General features: G+C 55.8%; 1 protein-coding gene across 6 annotated transcripts in view; it reads left to right on the forward strand.

The window, feature by feature from the left end:
* Nucleotides 1-22,328, forward strand: part of RNF144A (ring finger protein 144A) — a 72,942-nt gene that overhangs the window by 4,122 nt on the left and 46,492 nt on the right. For 2 of the 6 annotated variants that reach the window (XM_037151720.2, XM_053666924.1), the window contains exon 1: nt 14,430-14,554. The exons of 2 other annotated variants lie outside the window; for them this stretch is intronic. Coding sequence is in view for 1 of the 4 variants with exons in the window: in XM_037151718.2 (XP_037007613.1) it covers nt 9,403-9,433 (31 nt within the window). In the remaining 3 variants the exon portion in view is untranslated. Of the gene's footprint in view, nt 1-9,119; nt 9,434-14,429; nt 14,555-14,741; nt 14,912-22,328 lie in introns of those variants that run through there. 2 more of the 6 variants (XM_037151718.2, XM_037151721.2) reach the window with 2 other exon arrangements.

A 22,328-nucleotide genomic window follows, 5' to 3' on the forward strand; every position in this document is an offset into this window, starting at 1 on the left:
CAGTCCCTCGACCTGCTCGCAGGGCAGCGTGGGAGACCCAGGGCACTCTGTCACCGTGAAGTGGGAGGTGCTAGGAGGTGATGAGTGCCCTTGTAAAAGGGACCCCAGGCCTGCTGCCTTGTGGGAGCACAAAGACAAGGTGCTGTCTGTCGCCCAGGAAGTGAGCGCTCACCAGGACTGACTCCTCTGGCACCCTGACCTTGGACTTGCAGCCTCTGAAACTGTGAGGAATGAATGTCATCTGTCTTGAGCCACCTACTGTGCTGTGGGGTTTGTGTTGCCATCGTCCCCATAGACTGAGACAGGCAAAGGTGGCTGGTCACCAGCCATGTCGGAGTTGGGCCTGCTCTCCCGATCACGTCTGCACAGACCCTAGTGAGGTCCCATCCCCGATCCTGGGGTTAGGAGTTCAGCGTGGCCCTTGGGGAGCACACGGCAACCCCAACGCCCATCCACCAGGGTCAGGAAGAGGAGTTTGCTTGTACGTTACCGTGTGTCTGTGTAGCAGCAGCAGCAGAACACGTATGAACAAGGACTCAGACAGCCAGGGCTCCGCTTCCTCGGCGACACGGTGGGAAGGTGGTGGTCGCTGGCTTTGGTGCGGCTGCTCGGTGCTGTCAACGCAAACCCAGGTCTGTGTGTTGCTCCACGGTCCTCCTCAGCCTGTGTCCCTCTGCCCTCCTGCGGGCGGCCTGGGCCCCCAGGGTCCCCCAGGGTCCCCCAGGGCTGCCTGCTGATGTCTGAGCAGAAGGCTGCATGAGAGACAGGGGGCAGTCCGTGTTGCCCACCTCCATCCCTTTTTCTCAGGGAAGAACTGGCTTTCCCAAAAGCACTGTGGCTACTCTGTCGGTCTCACTGGTCTGGGCTTCGTGGTAACTCCTGGGGGCCAGAGACAAAAGCGAGGCTGCAGGGGTCCGGAGCCGATCCCTGAGAGGGCTGGGCCGGACAGAGGGAGCAGACCCTGCCCGGTGTGGCGCCGGCCAGGCGGCAGTTGAATAGACGGTCCTCGCTTCTCTTCCCTTAGGACCGGGGTCCAGACTGCTGTGCACGTGGCCGAAATGTCCTCGGTGCCGGGCACACTGGAATCCCCCAGACTTGTGCGGCTTCGGGTGCAGTGAGGACCAAGAAGTCGCGTCCCCATCCTGGGCGTTTCTGTGTCCCTTCACGGCCACAGAGCTCCAGACCCAGGGCAGGTGCTCTGTCACCTACCGTGAGTTGAACTCATTAGGCGTCTTTTCCCTTCAAAGACATCCCCGTCCAGAAACAGTCCCATCCATTCGTTCTTTCTTTTGTCCATTTATCCATTTGCTCGGCCGGACCTTTTCGATTCTGGGCGCTTTCAAAGGCAGACGCAGGAATGCACAGTGAGGGCGAGGAGAGGGGTGGGGGCCCGCGAGCGCTTTCCAGAACCGGGCGAGGCGCGTGTTCTGGAACCAATGGGGCAGCTGTTAATCCCTCTAACTTTTGGGACCCTGTGAATTCCTGCCTCACTCCAGCAAAACAGCACACAAAGGAATCCCTTCCCATTTAGCAGGAGCACATCACGTCCGTGTCTCCTGAACTAGCTCAACATTCCAGGTGCGTGCTGTTCCGTCTGGTGGATATTGGCACGGCCGCTCCGCACGCCAGGTGCTGGGCTGCACCAGGCGCGGCCTGTTCTCCACTGAACGTGCTCTTCCCACCTCGAGGGGCCGAGGGGAGCAGCCCGTGTCTGTTCATAGTTTGATCACTCCCAGGATTTTTTCTCCTTTGGCCCGAAGCCCTGATTCCTTGGCAGTGACCTTGTTTTCCCTCCGTCCCTGGCCACGGGCAGCGGGTGCAGCTCCAGGAGGAGCGGAGGCCTTGGCTGCGCCCTGCTGGTCCGGCAGATAAGGCCTCTCTCTCAAGGACTGTGTCTATCTGGGGCGGGCAGGGCCCTTCCTGGTGGGTGGGCGGGCAGAGGAGCTGGCCTGGCCGCAGGCACCGCCCGCCTGCTTTCCAGGGAGCCGAGCTGTGAGTGTGGAAGGCGCCCACGGAGCTCCCAAGATCGGGTGGAGCGCAGAGTGAACCATCTCAGCAGGGACTTGTGTCTTGGTCACGCACTGAGAGGTTTCAGCTGGGCCACATTGGCTAGAATAAAACATACTAGGAACATCGATTTTTCCTTGCTTGTTTGTAATTTTTTGTAAATGTGGACTCTAGACAATTAAAAAATTATATATCAGCTCGCAGAGTCCCCGGATGGGTGATCAGGAGGGACTTGGAGACATGCCTTTCTTCTGTGGTTAACAGCCCTCTAACCTGCTCTGGCCCCTTCTGGGGGGCCGGGGCCCCAGAGCGACCCACCGCACTGGCCCGTACGGTGGCAGGTCTCGGCCTGGTCCCTGCGCTGTTGCCACTGTCCCCAGGCAGCTCCCACTTCCCATCTTGAGTGAGCTTAGTTGTGGACGCTCGCCACTGGCGCCCACTGGGGGGAGCGGACACCTCCTTCCCTGTTACCTCTGTTATTTAGACTCAACTGGGAAGGGACTCAGCTCATTTCGGTGTCAGTTCAGATGCAAAAGTCCTTGGGCTTTGTTTTTTATGTGTAAGACGAGGGCCTTCGGGTAGAGGCATTCACACTTTTCCCTACAAGACTGCTTGACGAAGTTCACCTGGACTTTCGGCTCACACCGGTCAAATGTCGCTTGCTCTCCCCATTTCCCGAGTCCGCCTGTCTCTCCGCTCTCACTGGGCTGTCTCTGGACATGGCCATTTCCCCGCCTGCCGCCCGCGTCCCACGCACCCACCGAATCTTCCACAGAGCAGGTGCCCACTGACGACTGGCTGAGAGGCCTCTCTCCCACCGGCACCTGTTCCTTGTGAATTCTGCCGCCTGCACCGGCCATGTCTCCACGTCTCCATGTAGGGTCCCGAAATGTGCTGTCTTCCAGCTGCTCCGTCCTGCACCCAGAGAGTTCCCTTCTCTCCTGCCTCTGTCACCCCACGATCGATCCAGCACCAGCAGGCATCCTCCACTCGGGTGCAGTGAGGATGGAAACTTGGGTCAGTGCAGACAGCTCGGAGCTGCTGCGGCAGAGCAGGGTGGGCACCTGCACGCCCCGGGGGCAGCCCTGGCGCCAGGCTCCTCCTAGGCTTGAGGCGGCCTTTGCCCGAGAGGCCTCCGATTAGCAAAGGCGCTGGGCTCTGCCTCTCTGTTTGCGCCCGGTTTGTGCCCTTCTTGGTAGGTGTCTACCTTCTCAGGGCCCGAGCCGCCCAGCTCCTTCCTGGCAGCTGGCCCCGCACCCCCCAGCCGCCCAGTGTTTTCTGCTGCATCATGGACACACGCGGCTTTCCCGGCCAGTGTCCTTCTCTAGCCTGCGCCCCATGGCAGGCTGCATTTCCTGTGTCAGCTGACGTCCCCCGGGGTTCTGGGCATCCCCAGGTAGCCCCTGCCCTCGGGTCACCTGCTCTCCCTCCTTCCTGACCTCAGCTCCGCTTGCCTTCTCTGAAGTCCGTCCTGGTTCATCCCACGGCTTTTCCTGTCATTTCCCGGGACCCCTGTGTGGTCCCTTCAGGCCTCATCACGCCCCGGAGCTGCTCTGGCGTGTTGTGCGTGACGTCAGCTGAGTCTGCACCCCGCCGTTCCTCCCCGGACTCCGCAGGCGCGGCGCCCGAGGCCTGAAGCTCCGCCCAGTTGAGTGTGTCCACGTCCTGGAAACACGTGTAAGCTCTGAAGTGTCCTCATGTTGACACAGCGTAAGTGTCCTGCAGCTGGCTGGGTCTCGAGGCCCAGCTGCTTAAATGACATTTCAGCCGCAGTGTAAGTCAAAGGGCGAGCTTTGGGGTTTGGGGTGATGCCAGCGAGGCCGGGGGAACGAGACACACCCAGCGTTGGGGCTGCCCTCCACGCGCCTGCCTCGCTCCCAACTGTCCCTGACCGCAGAGACGAGACGCGGACGTGGACACTTCCTCATCGCGCTGTCCTGGGTGACCATGTGGCAGGCGGGGGGCGGGGCGTCCTCCCCAGTTTTGAATTCCCAGCTTCAGTGCAGCAAACTTTTAACGGAAGTCTGTGTTTTAGAGAATGAAGGACCTTAAGTTTAGAAGGATCACTTTATAACTAATAGTAATGTCTAACCACTGTGCTGTTCACCTGAAACTACTAAAATACTGAATGTCAACTGTAACTGAAAAATTTTTTTTAATTTTAAAGAGAAGACTGTTTTCTAAAGAGAACAATGAGAACACAAGATCCTGTCTGAAAAACCGCCCTCCAGGGCTTTTAAAAACCACTGACTTCTATAAACGATACTAAATGGCAACAAGGTCTCAGCCGAGCACCTGGAAGCCGCACCTGGAAGCCGCACGCGTCATGCGTGCAGTTTTACTCTCTGTTCCTGGGACAGTCCCTGCCGCGGACTCTCTCCCTGCACCTTGCCTGCCCCGATCTCTTCATCTGGAAGTCGGTCTGCTGATGCCGTGCATGCTGTGCCACGAAAATAAACACCGTGGGGCGTCAGATAAAAATCTTCTTGGTAAACTTGGAATTATTACTTTATCATTTTCTTCTAAGTCAAATGAGCTACGAGGAACGTCTGCAAGCATGATGAAGTGAGCCTTGCCACAGACCCGGAAGCATTTATGGATAAATCTTGTCGGCTCAGCAGGAGGAGCAAATTTCCAGGCCGGAGCTGGGGGCGGAGCTGCTTGGGAAGGAAGGCGTCTTCATCTGCAACCTCTAGACTCCTTCGGACAGTGCTCAGGGAAATGTTAGTACATGTGAAGGAAAAGAGATACTTTGTGCACAAATGCTTCTTTAAAAGAAATAGTCTCACATGGAAAACATCTGAATGTGATTAATAGTCTCTCATTAGGTAAGATTCTTGGAGACCGCGGACGTGGGAATACAATGTATCACTGAGTGAAACGACCCTGGGAGTGAAGCGTATGCGGAAGAGACCAGACACGCAGACGTGGGCAGTGAGCCAAGGAAAGAAGGGGTCGTGACTCAGAAGGATTGTGACTTTTCTGCTACATTTGACTTTTTATTGTGGGTACCTTTCGGTTTGTAGTGAAGTCAGTGATGTTGGCTAAAGAGTTCACATTGTAAGTGCTGCCACCGACACTCACCTTTTCATCATTTCATAAACAGCCAACATGACACCCAACCCGTCAGTGAGCCCCGAGCCTCCTGCTGGCACTTTGCCACGGTGGCCTTGAGGGGGGGTACAGGGGGGAAGGTGAGTGATGTGTGGAGACAAAGCCCTCCGGTTCGTTATTGACAAGCAAACCAGAGCAGCGCACACACCCGAAGGGGTGCTTTTTGGGCTTATTTTATGTCCTGTCCCTGCAAACGTGAGCGGTGACAGTTAGTGTCAGATGGGGACAGACTGGCCCTGCCCTGTCCTGGTCGCCTCGTCCTCAGCCTGGTGGTGGTGGTCACAGTCTGAGCAGGATGCTGCAGGACTTCAGGGCCAGGGGCCTCCAGTCCTGCTCCAGACGGCACCCACCTGAGACTGCCTGCTGCCGTGGCCTTGGCCTTGGCCTCGGCCTCTGCCACAGCTCCCGTTTGACACGTCTGAGAAGTGGGAGCAGTGCTGGGGATTCTTCTTTCTTCAGGGCTCCTCTGAGGGTTAAATGCATGAAAACGTTAAAGAAATGCTTTGAAGGAATAAGAAAATTTAAACCAAAAAAAAAAACACCGGGAGTCTGTCCAGAAGCCAGATTGACAAGTAGCCCTTTCCATTTCCACGGGGAGGGAGGCAACCGGCGTGGCACGGTGGGGAGTGGCCAGGGCCCCGGGAATCCGGGCACTGAATCCAGGCCCCGTCTAACGCACTCAGACCCCATCTGGAATTCATTTCCCGGTCGGGTAAAATACTGCACTTCTGCGCCACGAGAACGGAAAGTATTAGTCCCACGGAGGCCGTTACTACTGTCTCAGCTAAAGACAGGACGGCCGGAACGAAACGATGGGGAATGTCCGTGGTTCTCTCCTCTTTGTGGCCGTGCCTGAGACTGTCAGGGAAAAGGCCAGGAAGCCACAGCATCGCTGGCACACACAGCACTTGCCCGGCTGTGGGGCTGAGCGGAACAGTGCGCTGGTTTCTTGCCGGTCCACACCCTGCCCGCCCCGTGTACCCGTCTCAACCCGTAACGGTGCAGCCCAGCGAGACAGTTTTCAATTTTATCAATCTTTCAAAGAACCAGGTCTTCATTGTTTTTCTCTGTGGTTTTCCTGTTTGTGATGTTACCGACTTCTGCTCCAGTTTTCATTATGTCTTTTCTTCTGCCTGCTTTGGGCTTAAAATGCGCTTTTACTCTCGTTTCCTACAGAGGAGCCCAGAGTACTGACTCTTAGACTCCTTCTCTAATAGATGCAGTGCATTTAATGCTGTAACTTTCCCATGAAGCTCCACTTCTGCTGCCTTCCACTCGTTTGGATGAGTCGTCGTTTTCCATTTTCACTCAGCTCCCAGTGTTTCTTAGGTTCTCCTGAGACTTCCGCTCTGGCCCACGTGCTCAGGAATGTGCTGCTGACTTTCCAGCTCTTCAGGGGGGTTCCAGCTGTCACTGACTTCCAGTTCAGTCCCATTGTGACCTGAAAGTTTGCTTTGTGTGGTTTCTGATGTGTGGACTATGGCCCCACATGTTCCCCGTGAGCTAGAGGAATGTGCCGGCTACGGCAGCTGGGCGGAATGTTCTAGGCGTCCAGGAAACCGAGTTGACTGGCAGTGCTGCTCCGTTCGGGTCTGCTCTGTCCTCCCTGGTTTTCTGCCGGCTGGATCGGCTGCTTACTGAGAGGGTGGTGAAGCCCATGGTTATCACGGTCGATTTGCCTGCTTCCCCTCGCAGGTCTGTCGGTGTTTGCGCTGTGCACGGGAAGCTCTGGGGTGAGGCGCATGCGTGTTTGGTGTCGTTGGGTGTCATCAGGGGAGGAACTGGCTTCTTGGTTGCTTGAAGCAGTCCGTGGCAGCCTCATCCCTGACAAGGCTCCCGGCTCTGCAGTCACTTGGGCCGCAGCGACTCCCGCTTTGGGTTGGCCTTAGCGTGTGCTGTCTGTCTCCCTCCCTCCACTGCTCACCAGATTCTATTTAAAGTGTGTTTCTTCGGACAACATATCCTTGCATCTTGCTTTTCTGTTCACTCTGAAAGTCTTTCTGTTTGCCCTGGAGGATTCGGGCCATGCACATCGGCAGCGATTAGTGCTCCAGCCGGGGGAGTGTCCACCGTGCTCCCTAACTGGCGTCTGTGCCTTCCATCTTTTGTGTTTGTTTGTTTGTTTCTCCCCCCCCCTTTGCCGACTCCGTTGGTTCTGAATGTTTTACATGATTTTGTTTTGTCTTTTTTAGTGGCATTCAGTTATATTTTTTGAAACCATTTTTACGGTTTAGCGGTTGCTCTGGAGTTTGCAATATCTATGTTTTTGAAGTAAAACTAAGTTCAAATACGGCGCCGTGGGATCATGGCAATGGCGTCTTGTAACGGTCGTTCCTGCCCCGCCTCTTCCCGCCCCGATGGCACAGCTGTGCGCATTTCCCTCGTTCACGCGTCCTCACCCTCTGACTCGTTGCTCTTTTTACTGCTTTAAACGATTTTCCTTTAGCTCGATGAAGAATAAGAAAAGTAAGATATTTCATTTTACCTTCATGTTTTTCTTTCTCCTCCTGTGTTGAGGTTGATTGGCGCTTCCGACGTAGAGTTTTCCTTCTTTCTGCAGAACTTTCCACACCAGATTCCCTCCACCCGAGCCCGTCTAGGGACGCGTGTGTTCCTCCTTCGCTTGTGGAGGGTGATTCTCCCGGAAACAGAGTTCCAGGTTGGCGGCATTTCCCCTTCAACACTTTAAACATGGCACTCTGCTCTTTTCTGGCTTGCCTGGTTTCCGAAGGGAACTCAGATCTAATTCTTGTTCTTCTTTCTCTGTAAGCACAGCGCTCACCCCTCACCCTCAGCGCCTGTCCGGATCTCCACTCTGGTTCTGATCTTTGCAGTGGCCTGCGATAGGCCTGGATGGACCTTTCTGGTACGTGTCCTCCCGGGTCCTCGACGGGCTTCCTGGAGCTGTGGTCTGGTGACCTCACTGACTTCGGGAAACTCTTGGCTGTTCTTGCTTCGACTTCTTTTCTGCTCTGTTCTCTCTCCTTCTGGTTTCCAGTCGTGCCTGTGTTGGAATCACCCGACGGTTCTTGGATGTTCCTTTTTTAAATTCTGGGTTTTTTCCCCCGTTTTGTATTTCGTTTGGGAACGTTCTGTCTGTTACCCGTCCTCAGGCCCGCCGTCCGTCTTTTCCCCTGGCCGTGCTCAGCGCGTCGACCAGCCCAGCCCAGGTGCTCCTCCCGATTCACCGCGTTTCTGTCCTCGAGTTTCGTGGGGTTATGTTTCAGGCCCCACTGCTCTGCCCGCAGAACCCACTGGCTGTTGCGCTCTGCCTGCCTTTCCCACGGGGGCCCTTCCTATGTCAGTCATTGCCTGGTCTGGTCACGGGACTACGGTCGGCCTGCTGCATGGGGTCTGTCGTCGCCGCTGAGCCTGATGTGCTTGGTGGCGGGGACTGGGGTCTGGGCGAGTCAGGGCGAGGTGTGAGGCTGACCTGGCTACTGGCCGGGCTGGGCCTAGAGGCCCCACGTTCTCCAGGGCCCGTCCTCCGCCCACCCTGCTGTCTCTGGGCCTCCACAGAGGGTCCTGGGAGAGGCGTGAAGCACGGGCCCTTCTTCTGTGGGCCATTCCGGGCGTATTTCGGTTGGCTGCTCTTCCCTGGTCTGAGCCTGGCTAGGATTTTCTTGGCGTGTCACTGTGAGACCCTGGTGGCATTCCTGGAGGCCGCACCCACCAAAGTGTGGGGCTCTTTCAAGACCGTGGCCCCTAGAAGTCTCTGGCTCACTCAAAACTAGTTCACACCCAGCCTCCAGCCTTCCTGGGAAACCGCCTGGCAGGAGTTCCTATCAGTCAGGGCCCCGGGGCGTCTCCTGCAGGGGAGGGCAGCCAGGGTGGGGCTCTCCACCTCGCCTCTGCAGATCTGCCCCAGGTGGTTTGCCCCGGGGTTTCGGTTCCCAGGTTGTCAGTTCATCAGGCCTTTCTGGTGAGGTGGTGGCTGACCACTTCCTGCCCCTCCCTCCCCGTGGAATCCTCACGTGTGCTGCTGCCTGGCTTCTGGGTGCAGCTGCGAGCCCGTGGAGGCGTCGGCGTGCTCCTGGGCGGGGTGGGACTCGGGCTGTCGGAACGGCTGTGGGGGCCTGGGCCTGGAGCCTCCCCCGCACAAGGGAAAGGCAGCGAACCCTCCGTCCCCTCCAGCTTTGGCTCAAACGTCTGTTTGTTCTGAATCACTCCGCACACTCCGAGTGGTCATGATTTCTGTCGGCGGACCGCTCTGTGCCCTACTGAGCGGAAACACCCGGATGGGCTTGGCTGGCATGGACGGCTCTCATCTTTCCGACGTCTATGGGACATGACATCGATTTACAGACGTCAGGTATTCAAGTGTTTTTTAAGTGTAATGAGTGACTCGGATGGAATCCTTCTAGGAAACATTTTATCTAAATTTTAATTTTGAAGGAGTAAATACAAAAGAAGCTACCACAAAGGGTCACTCATTGTACTATTTATAGGACATAGGACATACCCAGAGTAGGAAAAACCAAGGGACAGAGAGCAGTTTGCAGTGGCCAGGGCCTGGCCGGAGGGGCCTGGACTGTAACTGCCTCGTGGGTCATAACGGGGTGTGTTTGGGGTGACGGGAATGTTTTGGGATTAGATAAGAGGTGCTGATCACACCACATTTGCATGACACTGAATGAACTTTAAAGTGGTTAATGTTATGTGCTGTGACTCTCACCTCAATAAAAAGTAGATATTAAAAAGTAAAAAGTCTCCGTACAAAACCTCCCTGTGCAGGGCCACCTTTTCTCCTGCCCGGGCCTCGGGTCTCCCGCGTGGGAGGCTGGTGTCCGCCTCTGGCTTCTTACTTCCACCTGCAGGCCGTCCCCCACCCTCCCCTTTGGGGGGGGAACCACAGCATCCTGCTTTGTTCCTACTTAATAGAAAGGTTTTTCCTGTCACCACATGGAACCTTATTCTTTTCACAGCTACATCGTTCAAGGAGTTGGTTTCTCAGTTCTTTCAAGTTCGAGGGCGGGGGGTGTGCTTTCTCTCACCATCCTAAATCGGCCCCTTTTTCCTGGGCTGATGCCCCTGCTGGAAGAAGCTTCCCATTTTGTGCCCAGGGGGACAGTCGGGTGAGTCAGTCGGCTCTTTGTGAGCAGGTGGAAGCCCGAGCATCGGAGTCATTGTTAGGAGTCGTTTCTTAAACTCCGGAGTGATGGTGGAACCACTCCTGTTATTGCCTGTTATCACAACGAGAGAATTAAAAAAAAAAAAGACCCCCCCCAATTCATTGAGAGTCAGCGAGCCAGTGCGTTTGTTCCCTAGCTGTAATTTTAGCTCCATTCCTGAAGGACGTATTTTACTTCCTCGAGAGAAGACAAACGTGACCTGACCGACTGCAGGACGGCTGTGGGGGGCAACTGCGGCCCCGGCTCCCAGTGTGCACCCCTCCCCTGTCCGACGTCCGCAGACAGAGCCCCTGTGAGGAGGACAGACAGGGCCCTTAGCTCCTTTCTGCGGAGGGTGGGTCAGGAATGGGAGGTGAGGGGGGCTCTCTCTTCTGGAGCAGGGTTCTGTGCCGGTGACTAGTTGGCCCCAGTCTAAATGTCCGTTTATTACAGAGGAGAGAGGGAGAGAGGAGGAGGAGAAGAGCTTGCAGGACTAGTCGCTGGGCGGACGTCCAGCAGGCCCCGGGCTGAGGGTTTGCTGCAAGGCGCCCGGCGTGCAGGGCAGTGGGGCCTCGCAGTGAGATGTTAATGAGGTTTGCAAAGTGCTGCACTTCGTGGGCTTTCGTGAGGCCAATGGAAACGTAATTGTTTTCCCTCGGTGCGTATCATCTCATGGGTATAGACTACATCAAAGATCTATAGCTCTAAAGATTTAGAGTGATAAGCGCAGCCGGGTAAGAAAGTCAGTTCGGTAAGGGATAAAGTGAAGAGTACCCTTCCCTTTAGTCGCAAGTGATTTTCAACAGGAGTTTTCCTTTTTTTCAGTATTCCTCTAAAAAAAATTAGGTGTGTGCGGGTTCCACTGAAATTTGTTTCGCCAACTGGATTTATAGAAATTGTTTTCTACTGTGTGTTGTTATTATTATTTGCGGTTCCTCTTTTACCACAGTCAACCACACTGAGTTTTCAATCAGCAACATTGGGTTCGTGACCATTGCTGACCCGCTCGGCGAAACATGGCGTCTCCGTGTTTCCCCTCCTTCCTTTTCATTCCGAGTGAGATCCAGCGGCCTCCCGAGCATTTATGTACCTACAACGGGGAACAGCGATGAATGGTCTCTTCCGGGCCAGTTTCGCACCAGGTTGGCTTTGTCGGGTTCGTACCTCACACTTGGAGGAGGCATCCCCGCTCCTATCAAGCGGTGCATTAATTCAATTATATTCACAGGAATTGGAAATTAGGACAAGAGCACACCAAACGCGAAGCCCAACCTTATACTTAGGCTTCAGGTGACAAACCGCGGCGCGTGGTGTTTCTCACCTCTCGGTGGATAAGGGGGGTGTGTGAAGGTTCCCAGGGGGCCTCGGCCCCCAAAGCAGGACCCCGTCTTCCCGTCTCCAAGTGTCCCATCAGCGGTGGGTGGGGTGGGTGAAGATCTGGGCCCGGGCGCGTGTTGAAGCCAGAAGTCAGGAGCACCTTCGCCGTCTCTCTCGGGTCCCCGCAGGTGGTCGGCGGCCAGAGCAGGCTGGTAAGCGGCTGGGTGTCTGTCTACTACAGGTGTTTCCGCTCAGACCCAGTTGGTGCCGGGCAGTAGGAGCAGCAGGGCCAGCAGGGTTGGGGGGGGGAGCGTCTGGGAGGCACCCACGGCAGCTTTGTAAGCAGAGCACTGCCCAGGGCATCGTCTGATTCGTAGACCTGGAGCCAGGGCTAGGGGGCCACAGCTCACGGCCAACACGCGATGGGAAAGCCAGTGGGTGCCGAGTGGCTCTGGAAAGTGGGGGCATGGGGGGCTGCGCACCCCGCCAGCAGCCTGAAAGCCACCCAGTCTCACCGCACCGCCTCTGGGCAGAGAGCTCTGCGTACAGCCTCTCTGTGTAAATCTTTTTATAACGCAGCTAAAAAAGTCTCCCGTGGCCAGTGCGCCAGCCGAACAGGGAGCCGTCTTTCCTGCCGAGGACTGGGATTCTATTTACGGGCCCTTCCCTGGGAAAAAAGGCAGAAACTTGGAGTGAAACACATTGTATCGTATTTTCTTTTGTTTGGAGGGCCTGCCTTTATTGTCCAGTAAAGGCAGAGAGGAGAGTGGCACAAAAAGGGACACATTCTCTCTCTGGAGTCCTCCCTGCAGGAGCCAGGAGATGCTGGGGTAGGTCGGGGCTCTCAGCCTTGACCTTGAAGCCTTCAGAACTCAGCAGCCTGCTGGTGAGCATCGAGAGAGGCTTCACTTTCTCAGGCTGCTGGGGTGGGCGAGCTCCTTGTTTTGGTGAGAGAGCCGTGAGGGAGGGAAGTGCCAGGAGATGCGGATGCACCCCAGGGGGGCTGCTCCCTCCGCTCAGGCCCAAACCCTGGCTGCCAGCTCTCACCCGCCCTGCTGGGAGGCGACGAGAAAGACAGAATCGATTTTGGTCTTTCCTCCCTGGCCGGAGTCCTACAAATAAGCAAAGTGCAGGTGCTGCCAGGGCATTTCTGACGAGCAGAAGCTGTCCTGGAGAAAAGAGAGAGCTGGCAAATTCTGAGCATACCCTGGACTCACTCTCCTTATTTTTGAGAAATAAAACCCAGCAGGGGCGGATTGAGTTCTGGCTGTGGCAGGCGCCCTTCTAACACAGAACACGTGTGAACAGGCAGGCGCAGGCCCCTGCTCCCACGGGGATTCCAGGTTGGTGAGGCATGAGTGGAGGGCGGGGGAGGGGCCGGCACGGGAGACAGACCGTGTTCGGCCGACAACAGGAAGCAGCATGTCATGTGTTTTGCTGTCACAAGGCGTAAATGTCGTGGAGAAAAGAAGGAAGTAGACCAGGTGTGGAGGGCTGGGGCGGTTGCAGTTTTAAATGGAATGGTCGGGGGGCTCATTATAAAAGGTGACATCTGGCTCTGACCAGACAGCTCAGCTGGTTAGAGCCTTGTCCCCTATGCACCAGGGTTGCGGGTTTGACCCCGGGTCAGGGCACATGCAAGAATTAACCAAAAAATGCTCTAGTAAATGGAACACTGCATCCGTGCCTGCCTCTTTCTGCCTCTTCCTCTTTCAAATCAATACATACAATACAATACAATAAAAGGTGGCATTTGAACATGGATTTGAGGAGTTGTGGGAAGTAGCTGTGGCGTGTAAGGAGCAAGAGGACTGCAGTTGGACAGGCAGCGGCCCGTGTCCACACACACACCAGCCCGCTGGCGGGACTGCACAGGGACCGGAGTCGGGGCGCCGTCCCCAGAGGCAGCAGGAGCCTGTCGTTCCCTGGGGTTGGAATTGGGGTTTGTGATGGGAAGTCGGCGCAGGGTCCCACGCGGAGGAGGGACGGGGTTCGCATCCCACATCCATAGGCTCATTCCGGGCTCCGAGGTGGTGACAGAGCCCAGGGTGGTGGAGGAAGGTGGATTGGGAGCCTGCTCGGCCACTAGAGAGCCGTCAGTGAGTCGGACAGCAGGTGCGGCGACAGCTCCCCCGGAGGCGGAGGAGGTGGCGGGCAGGGTCACATTCTGGCTTCGATCTGAAGATGGAGTTTTGGGCGGTTCTGGTGGAACCGGTGGGCGTGGTGTGGAAAGAAACGAAAAGTCTACAGTGATGTCTGAGATTTTAGACCAAGTCGTCACCAGCTGGGGTGGAGAAGCTGCAGGTGGAGGCTTAGGTGCAAAAGGGGACGAGAAGGTCAGGGCTGAACACGCCGAGGGTGAGATTGTGAGACGCGCAGGCGGAGGCGCCCGGTGGGCAGGGATCTCCAGACCTGCACCTGGAAGGCCTCCCCCCAGGCTGGATGTGAGGTGGAGCCATCGGCCTACGGTCGATGGGTGAAGGAGTAAGATTCAGCGGAATCCCAGCGAGAGAGAGTTGTCAGGTTCGGGCCCTGGGGCGTCCCAGCTGCAGGAGGTCAGGAGGAAGGGTCAGCAAAGGACACCAGGAGGCCACGCAGGGGGCGCGCAGTGGGGAGGACCCAGGGCGAGTGAGGGGCGGTGCTCGGCGTCCTGACGGGCCCGGTGAGATGGGGCTCGGGAACTGGCTCTTGGGTCAGGGCCCCGCGGGCCCTGGGCAGCTTGGGCAGACTCGGTAAGATGCCACGTCATGGGTCCAGGGCTGTGGCAACAAGCCCAGGTGGTGTGGGTTTGGGGGGAGGGTAGAAGGGAGGGATCACAGATGCCGGCGGTTGACACGTACTTCCTCCGAGAAGCATCCCTGCAGAGGGTGCAGGGTAAGCTGCGTAAGAGCCCAGGGTCTGCGCTTCTCTGGAAGCTTTAGGGACACAGCTGCACGCTGACGGGAACGAGCGCGGGCGGCGGGACCCCGGTTGCTGAAATCCATTCTCCGGTCGGAGAGCGAGAGGTGCGTTTGTGGGCAGGTAGAGTTCTGTGTGATGGATGGGCGTAGGTGGCTCCAGGTGGGGACAGACGGTGACATGTGTGTGGGTGGCCAGCTGTGGCACTCAGAGGAGGAGTCTCTGCAGTCATTCTGGGTCCCTCGTGACCTAGGAAACCAAGCCAGGCACGCGCTGGGAAGCCGTCGCCGGGGCAGGGGGGCAGGACTGAAAGTTTGGGGGAGCAGGGAAGGCGTGAGAATCTCTCTAGAAGGAGGGAGGTGAAGAGGGGTTGGAGCCCTCCCGACACTGGAGGCCACAGCTTGCGAGCCTGTGATCGGCGTGAGCCTGTTTCTCTGGGCAGCACAGCCACTTGGAGGCACCTGGTAGGTCGGTCAAGAGCTGAATTTTGGTTCAGCCAAGCAGAGGGAGGGAGGCTGCTCTGAGGTGACAGCGTGCGCAGGGGAGAGATGACACCGGGTACATGGAGACTGAGGGGGTGACATGAGGAGAGAGGACATCAGGGGTGAGGAGGCAAGGGGGCCGCGTGACGGGTGGGTCATTGGTGCAGGAGAGTGGGGGGAGCTGTCCTGTTAGGGACCCTGGAGGAGGAGGCTGGGGACACCAAGGGGCTGGGCTGAGACTGGATGTGGACCTGGCAGTGGGGGGCCCTTGGGACCCTAAATTCCAAGGCCCCGCAGCCCAGCCCATCGCCTCGGTTTGCTCCTCGCTGCCTGCGCTGTAAAAAGGGCCTGTGTGAGAGGTCTCCCGGGACTCGGACCACACACCAGTGTTAACCCGTGGCCACTCCAGGACCAACACGTCTCTCTGCTGAGGCGCGGCAGGCTGCCACCTGGTCCTGGCTGCCGTGGGGACCTGTGAACTTGACTTTGGGAGCTGCTCCTCCCTCTCTTCACATACCTCGGACACTAAGTGCTTTAGAACCGGCACTTGAACGCTTTAGGGTTAGTGCATTTTTCTCCACGGTGCATTCACTGCTCCAGAGAGACGCCGGGTCTCCTGGGCGGGCTGGGGGGTGCCCTGACGCTCCGGGACAGGCCCCTGCGGGCACCTGGAGCCCTGCGTTCCTGCTCTGCCTGCCGCAGCCTTGCGGATCATTCTCTAGCAAATTCCTGCAACTGAGCAGTGGCGCCCTCGTTACAAAGTCTCCAGTTGAACAGGCTGACACAGCAGAACTGGCATCCCAGCGCGGCACAGACACTTTAACTGTTCAGAACTTACAAAGAGAAACAGTCTTCCTGGACGTAACCCCGCCCCCCAGCACCCTTATTTCTGCCACGGACAGAGCTACATCTGGGAGTTGGTTTTGTTCTGTTTTTTGTTTTGCTTTGTTTTTCTCAAGTGGAGAATGTCATGGGTAAAAAAAGAAATCCTCGGTGAAGAAACGTGAACTCGGCCGCGGCCCTGAGCCAGCCTCCGGGAGGGCCACTGCCGGACAGCTGCGGCTCCGCGTTTGGCCAGCTAAGTTTCCAGGCAGAGGCCGTTGGAAACCCTGCCCAGAATGGACAGGGCCGGTGCCCTGCCATGGCAGCCGGCTCCAGACTGGCCGAGGCGGTGAAACCAGGAACATCTGTAGACACGAGAACCTTGAGGTTGCTGGCCTGAGGCGCACGGCTGGGGGTCCTGTCGGGATAGACCATGGCAGCCACGTCGTCCACAGCGACCTTGGTTTCGGCTTCTCTCTCCTTGTTGTTGTTCCTGTTTTGTTCGGTTGGCGACCTCGGTCACTCCTCAAGTGGCTGACCTGGGCTTCGCTGTCTAGATCTTGGTGTTCCCACGCCCCGCATTCTTGAGGCGAGGATGACAGCAGGTCAGAGACGAGAGGGTCCCTGTCCCCAGACGGGCCGACAGCAGACCGGCACCGAGCGTCTGGTACCTGCAAGGCCCTGGGCTGGGGCTGGGGCAGAAAAGAGGAAACAGGGCGGGCGTCTGCTTTCACGTTTCACTCTAACCTTCACAGGCGGAAGCTGCGGGCACAGGACAGGGCAGAACCGAGGCGGCGAGAGAAACGGGTGCTGGGGGTGAGCGGACCCCCGGCCCCCAGGCCCCGAGGAGTCTGCGGGGGGAGGAGAGAGGAGAGAAGACAGAACCCTCCGAGTCTCGGGGGCGGGACCCTCGGTGTTTGGAGCTGGAACCTGCCCGCCGGCCCGTGGACAACCACGGACGCTTGTGAGGGGAGAGACAGGGTCACACAAACTCAGCGCAGAAGGACTCAGAGCCCAGTTCCTGGCCAGCGTCCCCACCCCCGCCCGCCTGTGGCCGACGGCAGGACGTCCTTCTCCATGAAGGCCGGGCAGTGGCCCGCTCTGTGCGTCACAGCCGCTTTGTCCACTCTCCTTTCTGCTGGCACTTCAGTTGTTCCTGTACCTCGGCCACGGAGGATGTCGCTGCCGTGAATGGGGGGGGGTGTCCCTCAGGTACTCATTTGTCTCCTCTGGGCGCACCCAGAAGCGGGACCACTGGACGGGGGGGGGGGGGTAGAGCTCTTTCCCACGTTCCGAGGGGCCTGCACACCCTTCCCCACGGTGGCCACACCGGCCTGCACTCCCACCCACAGCCCACAGCCCACGGGGGCTCCTTCTCTGTGGGTCCCCGCCAGCGCTCCCAGTCACTGCTCTTTTGCATGACGGCTGTCGAGGACGGTGTGCGGCGAGGTCTCACTGGGGTTCTGAGTTGCGTTTCCCTGGTGATCACTGACGTGGAGCACCCTCGGGGACCTGCTGGCCGTCTGTATGTCCTCCTTTGAAAAATGTCTGCGTGACTCCTTTGTTCGTGTTTTAATTGGGGCGCAGAGAGCCGATGAGAGGCGCTGTGGGGTCCCCGGTGAGGCCAGATCGGCACAGACGTGCAGAAGGCGGTCGGAGACGCGGCTTTGTCATTTCTTGCCCCATGAGGGTGCGAACGTCACCGCACGCTCAGAGCGTGGATTTCTTCGTCATTGTCGGTCGATGGGGATGACAGTGACGCTTCCCTACTTTCCCGGCAGGAAGTCCCTTGGGAGGGTCAGATGTGCCTGAAGGAAGGGCAGGTTCTTCCCAGGATGCAACAGCGTTTGGACACCAGTCACTGACATACAAGTTACTGGTTAGGGATGCAAAGCAGACGGAGTGGTCAGCTGCAGGCCCCACTGGGAGCTGAGGGGAGGGGCGGGAGTGGGGTGTGGGGGCAGGCGGCACCGCTGCCGAACCTGGGAACCCCAGGAGACGCAGTGAGGTGACGGCAGGCACCATTGCTCACAGCCGGGGGGGCTGGCATTGCCATGGTCATGTATGTTAGCCCTCTAAGGGGGGATATCCCGATTATGGGGGGTGGAGTGCTCAAGGAATGTGGAGGATCTGGCTAAGGGATGTCCTCCGTCACAGCATGAAAGGAAGGCACAGCCTTAGAGGAGTTTGGCTTTAATCATAGGCTCCTGACGCTACTGTTCAGACGTCTAGGGGAAAAATGGAACAGCCAGTGGTCGCTGCTTACTAGGATAGCTGGCTTTTGTGTACCGCCCTGGAGGCAGATGTTCAAGTGCGCCGTGCGCTGGGACCGTAACTGTCATTCTTCCCATTGTCCAGCTGGAGACGCCAAGACTGAAAGCCACTCGTTCAAAGCCCCACAACTGGCGGCAGCTGGAGGTGCCACACACGCAGGCTGGGGGCTTCCAGACCTCCTGTGCACTTTCTGCCTGATCGGGGGGGGGTTGGGGGGGGGCGCCTGGGAGGTGACTCTCAGCACCAGGACGTCAGAGGGGACTAGGAGATCCTGGAGGGTGTCTGGTTTGGAACGGATGTCATTTAGGATCGCAAGACAGCTCCGGGGTCCTGACGGGCTGGTGGGCAGTGGGAATGGGATGGGGTCGTCTCTGGATGTTCGGGTTTCGGAAGAGCCCCTTTATGGGGTATTGGCTGGTGCATTACGGATTTCTACAGGTGTCTTCAGCCACAGCGGTAACGGTGCCCAGCTACGGGAGGGGCTGCGCATATGTGTTCACGTGTGGCGGATTACCGGTGGAGTGTAGGAACATCACTGTAACGTCCATTGATGGGCGTGGCCGGTGTGAGGCAAGGAGAGCCGCCAGTGGGCTACAGGGCATCTGTGTACTCGGTGATTTTGTTCTGGATCCTCTTTGTCCCCGTTCAAGGTCAAGGGCATGCTGCCCTCAGACGGGAATGCCAGATCATGTAACCTCTTCGCTGGCACCCCCAGAAAGAAAATCACGTGCAATGTGGAGTTTGGGAAAATCAGAATGAAGAACATCCGGAAGATTTCTGTACTGAACGAATGAGAGAACAGAATGTGAGGATTAACAAAAAAACAGGACGTTTTGTGCAAAAACTGTGCCAAGGTGGGGGAAACATTCCATTTCATCACCTTTGAAGAGGGGGGTGAGGCGGGGGAAAGCATTTCATGGTGCTTCCTTTTGTTTTTTGGGGATCAGAAAGCTCCCAGTCGAACTGAAGAGAAATCGAAAGCACACGGTCCAAGGAAGCTTCTTGTTCCGTGGGACAGGACACGAAGGGTGTCCCTTGCACCAAAAGGAGCAAGTGTGTGTGGAGGGGGCGGGGCCTGAGGCTGACCACCTCAGCTCCCTACGAAGTGTCTCGCTGTGCAGTCTCCTCCCCTCCCCTCTTGCCTGGGACGTTCGTCTGTGCCTGGGCCCTTGCCCTTCTGTAGAAACTTTAGTTTGCTTATCACACAGCAACAGCCACTGTAAAAACAACCACAAAGCCACCTGTGGATTGCCTCGGATGGTATCAAGGCTATAGATCCGTTTAGAAAGAGTAGCCTTTTTTTATACTGAGTCCTCATAGCCATAACATTGTATCACTATCCGTGTATTTGTTTTCATAGATGTCTTGGGGTAGACTTCTGTACTTTTCCCTGATTGGTCCTACCTTCCATGGGCTCCTGGGCACCTTGGTTTTGGGGTGCCTTTGCTGGAGCACACGAGTGTCCTTGGCATCTTGCTCTTGCATCTGGCTGCGTTATAACCCTTAACCGAGTACTTGTAGCAGTTTGTCTGTGGATCCTCCTATGTGTAACCATTCAGTTGTGTATAAAGTGTTGTTTATCTTTTCAATTCTCATGCAACGGGGACTGGAGCGATAGAACGTACCCTGCTCTGTCCCAACTTTCGTGAGGAATGTTCTAGTTGAAGGAAGGATGATGTTTGCCGTCACTTTTTTCCAAACGCTCCTCATTAGGTTAAGAAAGTTCCCTTATGTTCTGCGTTGCTCAGTCGAATTTCATGTTATTAATCATAAACGCACACTGAGTTTCATCAGAGGCTGTTCCGCCCTTAGTCTGACCAGGTGGTTTCTCTGCCCCTCGTCACGCCCTGCGTCTGGCTGATTCCAGTGCTGAGCGCTCTCCTGCTCTGTGGGTGAATCTCGCTTGGTCGCCATTATGCCTGCTTTCTCCCCAAATGCACATCTGACGAACATCTGGGTTCTATTTGCTCTTATTTTGTTTTAAATTTTTGTTTCTTTGCTCATGCGTGAGGTTGGCCTGTATTTTTCCCTTAACTGCTTTTGTCTGACTTGGGAGGAGGGGCTTTTGTTCCTATTTTTAATTTTTCCCATTCCTGGCAAGATTTTGTGTATGACTTGCATTATCTGACCTTGAAATTTTGGGCTTACTCAGCTGAAAACAAGGCCTAGTCATTTCCTTGTGGGAAGATTTCTTTTATCCAGTTTTTTTCCAAGGCTTGCAAAATTATTTGAACTCCTGTTTCCTTTGGAGTCAGTTTTCTTAAATTACTTATTTTCCTGGGTGTATATTCATTGCCTCCTATATTACAATTTAAGATTAGCCTAGAATTATTCATTTAGTTTTAAATCTCTGTTATCTGTTTCAGTATAAATACAGTTTGTTTGAGTCATACGTCTTTTTTCTTCCTTGACCAGAAAGTGTTTGTTTCATTATTATTTCCATAGACAAATACTTCGGATTTTATTGACCCTTTCAACTTCATTTGGTTTTTATCTGTCATAGACTTTTTTCCTCCTACTTTCTTTATGTTAATTCTTCAGTTCCTTTTCTAACTTCTCCAGCTAGAGACAGCTTAGTAGTTTCTAGGGATTTTTTCTTTTTTAACATAAGCATTTAGGATTAAGACTCTCTCCCCCAGTACTGCTGTAATGGCATCTTCAGGTTTTGTTAAATAATATTCTCACTATTTTTTAGTTCTTCAGATATTTCAAGTATTTTATTTTTATCTAAACCCAGGAGTTATTGATAAGATTCCTTTAGAATCTTCTCATTATTGATTTGTATCTCGGTTGCATTAGGTCTGAACACGGAACCCATAGGACTGCAGTTCCGTGAAACTCGGTGAGTCCCTCTTCGAGCTCCTGTGCACGGTGTCTGTGCATGTCCCGCCGATTTGGGGGAAGGTCTTGAATTCTGACATTGTCCAGGAAATGTATGTAGTTACCGTAGTGCCTCTGAGAGCTTCTAGATTTTTACAAATTTTGCAGGTTTGCTGTGTTAAGCAATACATCGTGAAGTTCCCCCCTGTGATGGTGGATTTGCCATTTTCCAGTAACTGCATCGTGTTGGCTTTTTCTATTTTGAACCTATCTGATGGGACCTTTATGGTCACATCTGGTTGGGCCGCAGCTGTGTCTCGGTTGCGGTTTTCTGGGGTCCCCTTTGACTTCCGATCTTCCCAATGTCTCGCCGTCTTACACTTCACAGTTTTACTAGTCTTCCTTCTGGCTGTCGAATTCGGCCCATCTGTTTTAGGATCTTTAATAAATTTGGAGTTTCTCTGACTTTTTAAAAGTACAGCTTTGTTTCCTTGCGTTCTTACTCCATCTCCTCCTTTCGCAGTCCGGCAGCCGAGTGTCCTGTTTGTCCTCTCCCAGGGGCACCGCCAAGACGTCACCAGGCAGACCCAGACGGTCTAGAGTGAATACCCCAACCTCCCAGTTCTCAAAACACACGAACGCCTCGGCACGTCGTACCTGACCGAGATACTTACCTGCCAGGTGTGCCGGTTGTGTTATTTATTTTAGTTCGGCATCTTAACGGGCTTCAGTTACTGTGTAGAGTCTCTGTCACCATCTGGCGAGCAGTAGACCTCTCTCGCCCTTGAACCGATTTGGCCCGGGCCGCTCGGAAGACACGATGGTCTCCAGGGCCCCCTGTCTGTGTCTGGAGCATCTCCGAGCGTGGTCCCCTCTTGCCCGATGGAAGGTTCTCGTGCCTCCCATGACGATGGCCCACGAAGCAGGTGCAGCAAGGGCTCGTGCAAAGAGAGGCTGGCAGCGGACTCGGACTGGCCGAGTGATCGGATCCAACCCCAGTGTGAGCAGAGGGGCTCCTTCCCATGTCACACAAGCACAGAGGGAGCACACAGCGGTGTTGAACTCAGTCACTATCAACACGGCATTTTAGATTTTTTATTCCATAACTTCATTATGGCTCCGTTTGTATCACCACTTGGAAAGACAGTCACACCACACTCCCCCACCCCTCGCCCAAAAAAGAAGGAGGTCAATTGTGTATTTTTTTAAGGAGACCTTTGTCCCATTTTTCTCAGTGACTCGAATTCTAGGACACGTGAGTGTGTGTATTAGGTGTCCGTGGCTCTGGGCCAGACCCGACTGGGGCAGGATCAGAGTCCCTTTCCTCCGGAGTGTCCGGCTGCGAGGCCAGAGGGATGTGTTGACGTGGACCTGCAGACATTTGGCTCGAAGGAAGTCACGGAACACGTGTGACACAGCCCTCGCCTTAGAAACAGACAGAGCTGACAGCTAGCCGAGGCTCAGCCCTGACCAGGCTCAGGGA

This window comes from Artibeus jamaicensis, unplaced genomic scaffold, assembly GCF_021234435.1.
Source record: "Artibeus jamaicensis isolate MK-2021 breed Jamaican fruit bat unplaced genomic scaffold, CSHL_Jam_final contig_465, whole genome shotgun sequence".
NCBI lineage: Eukaryota > Metazoa > Chordata > Mammalia > Chiroptera > Phyllostomidae > Artibeus > Artibeus jamaicensis.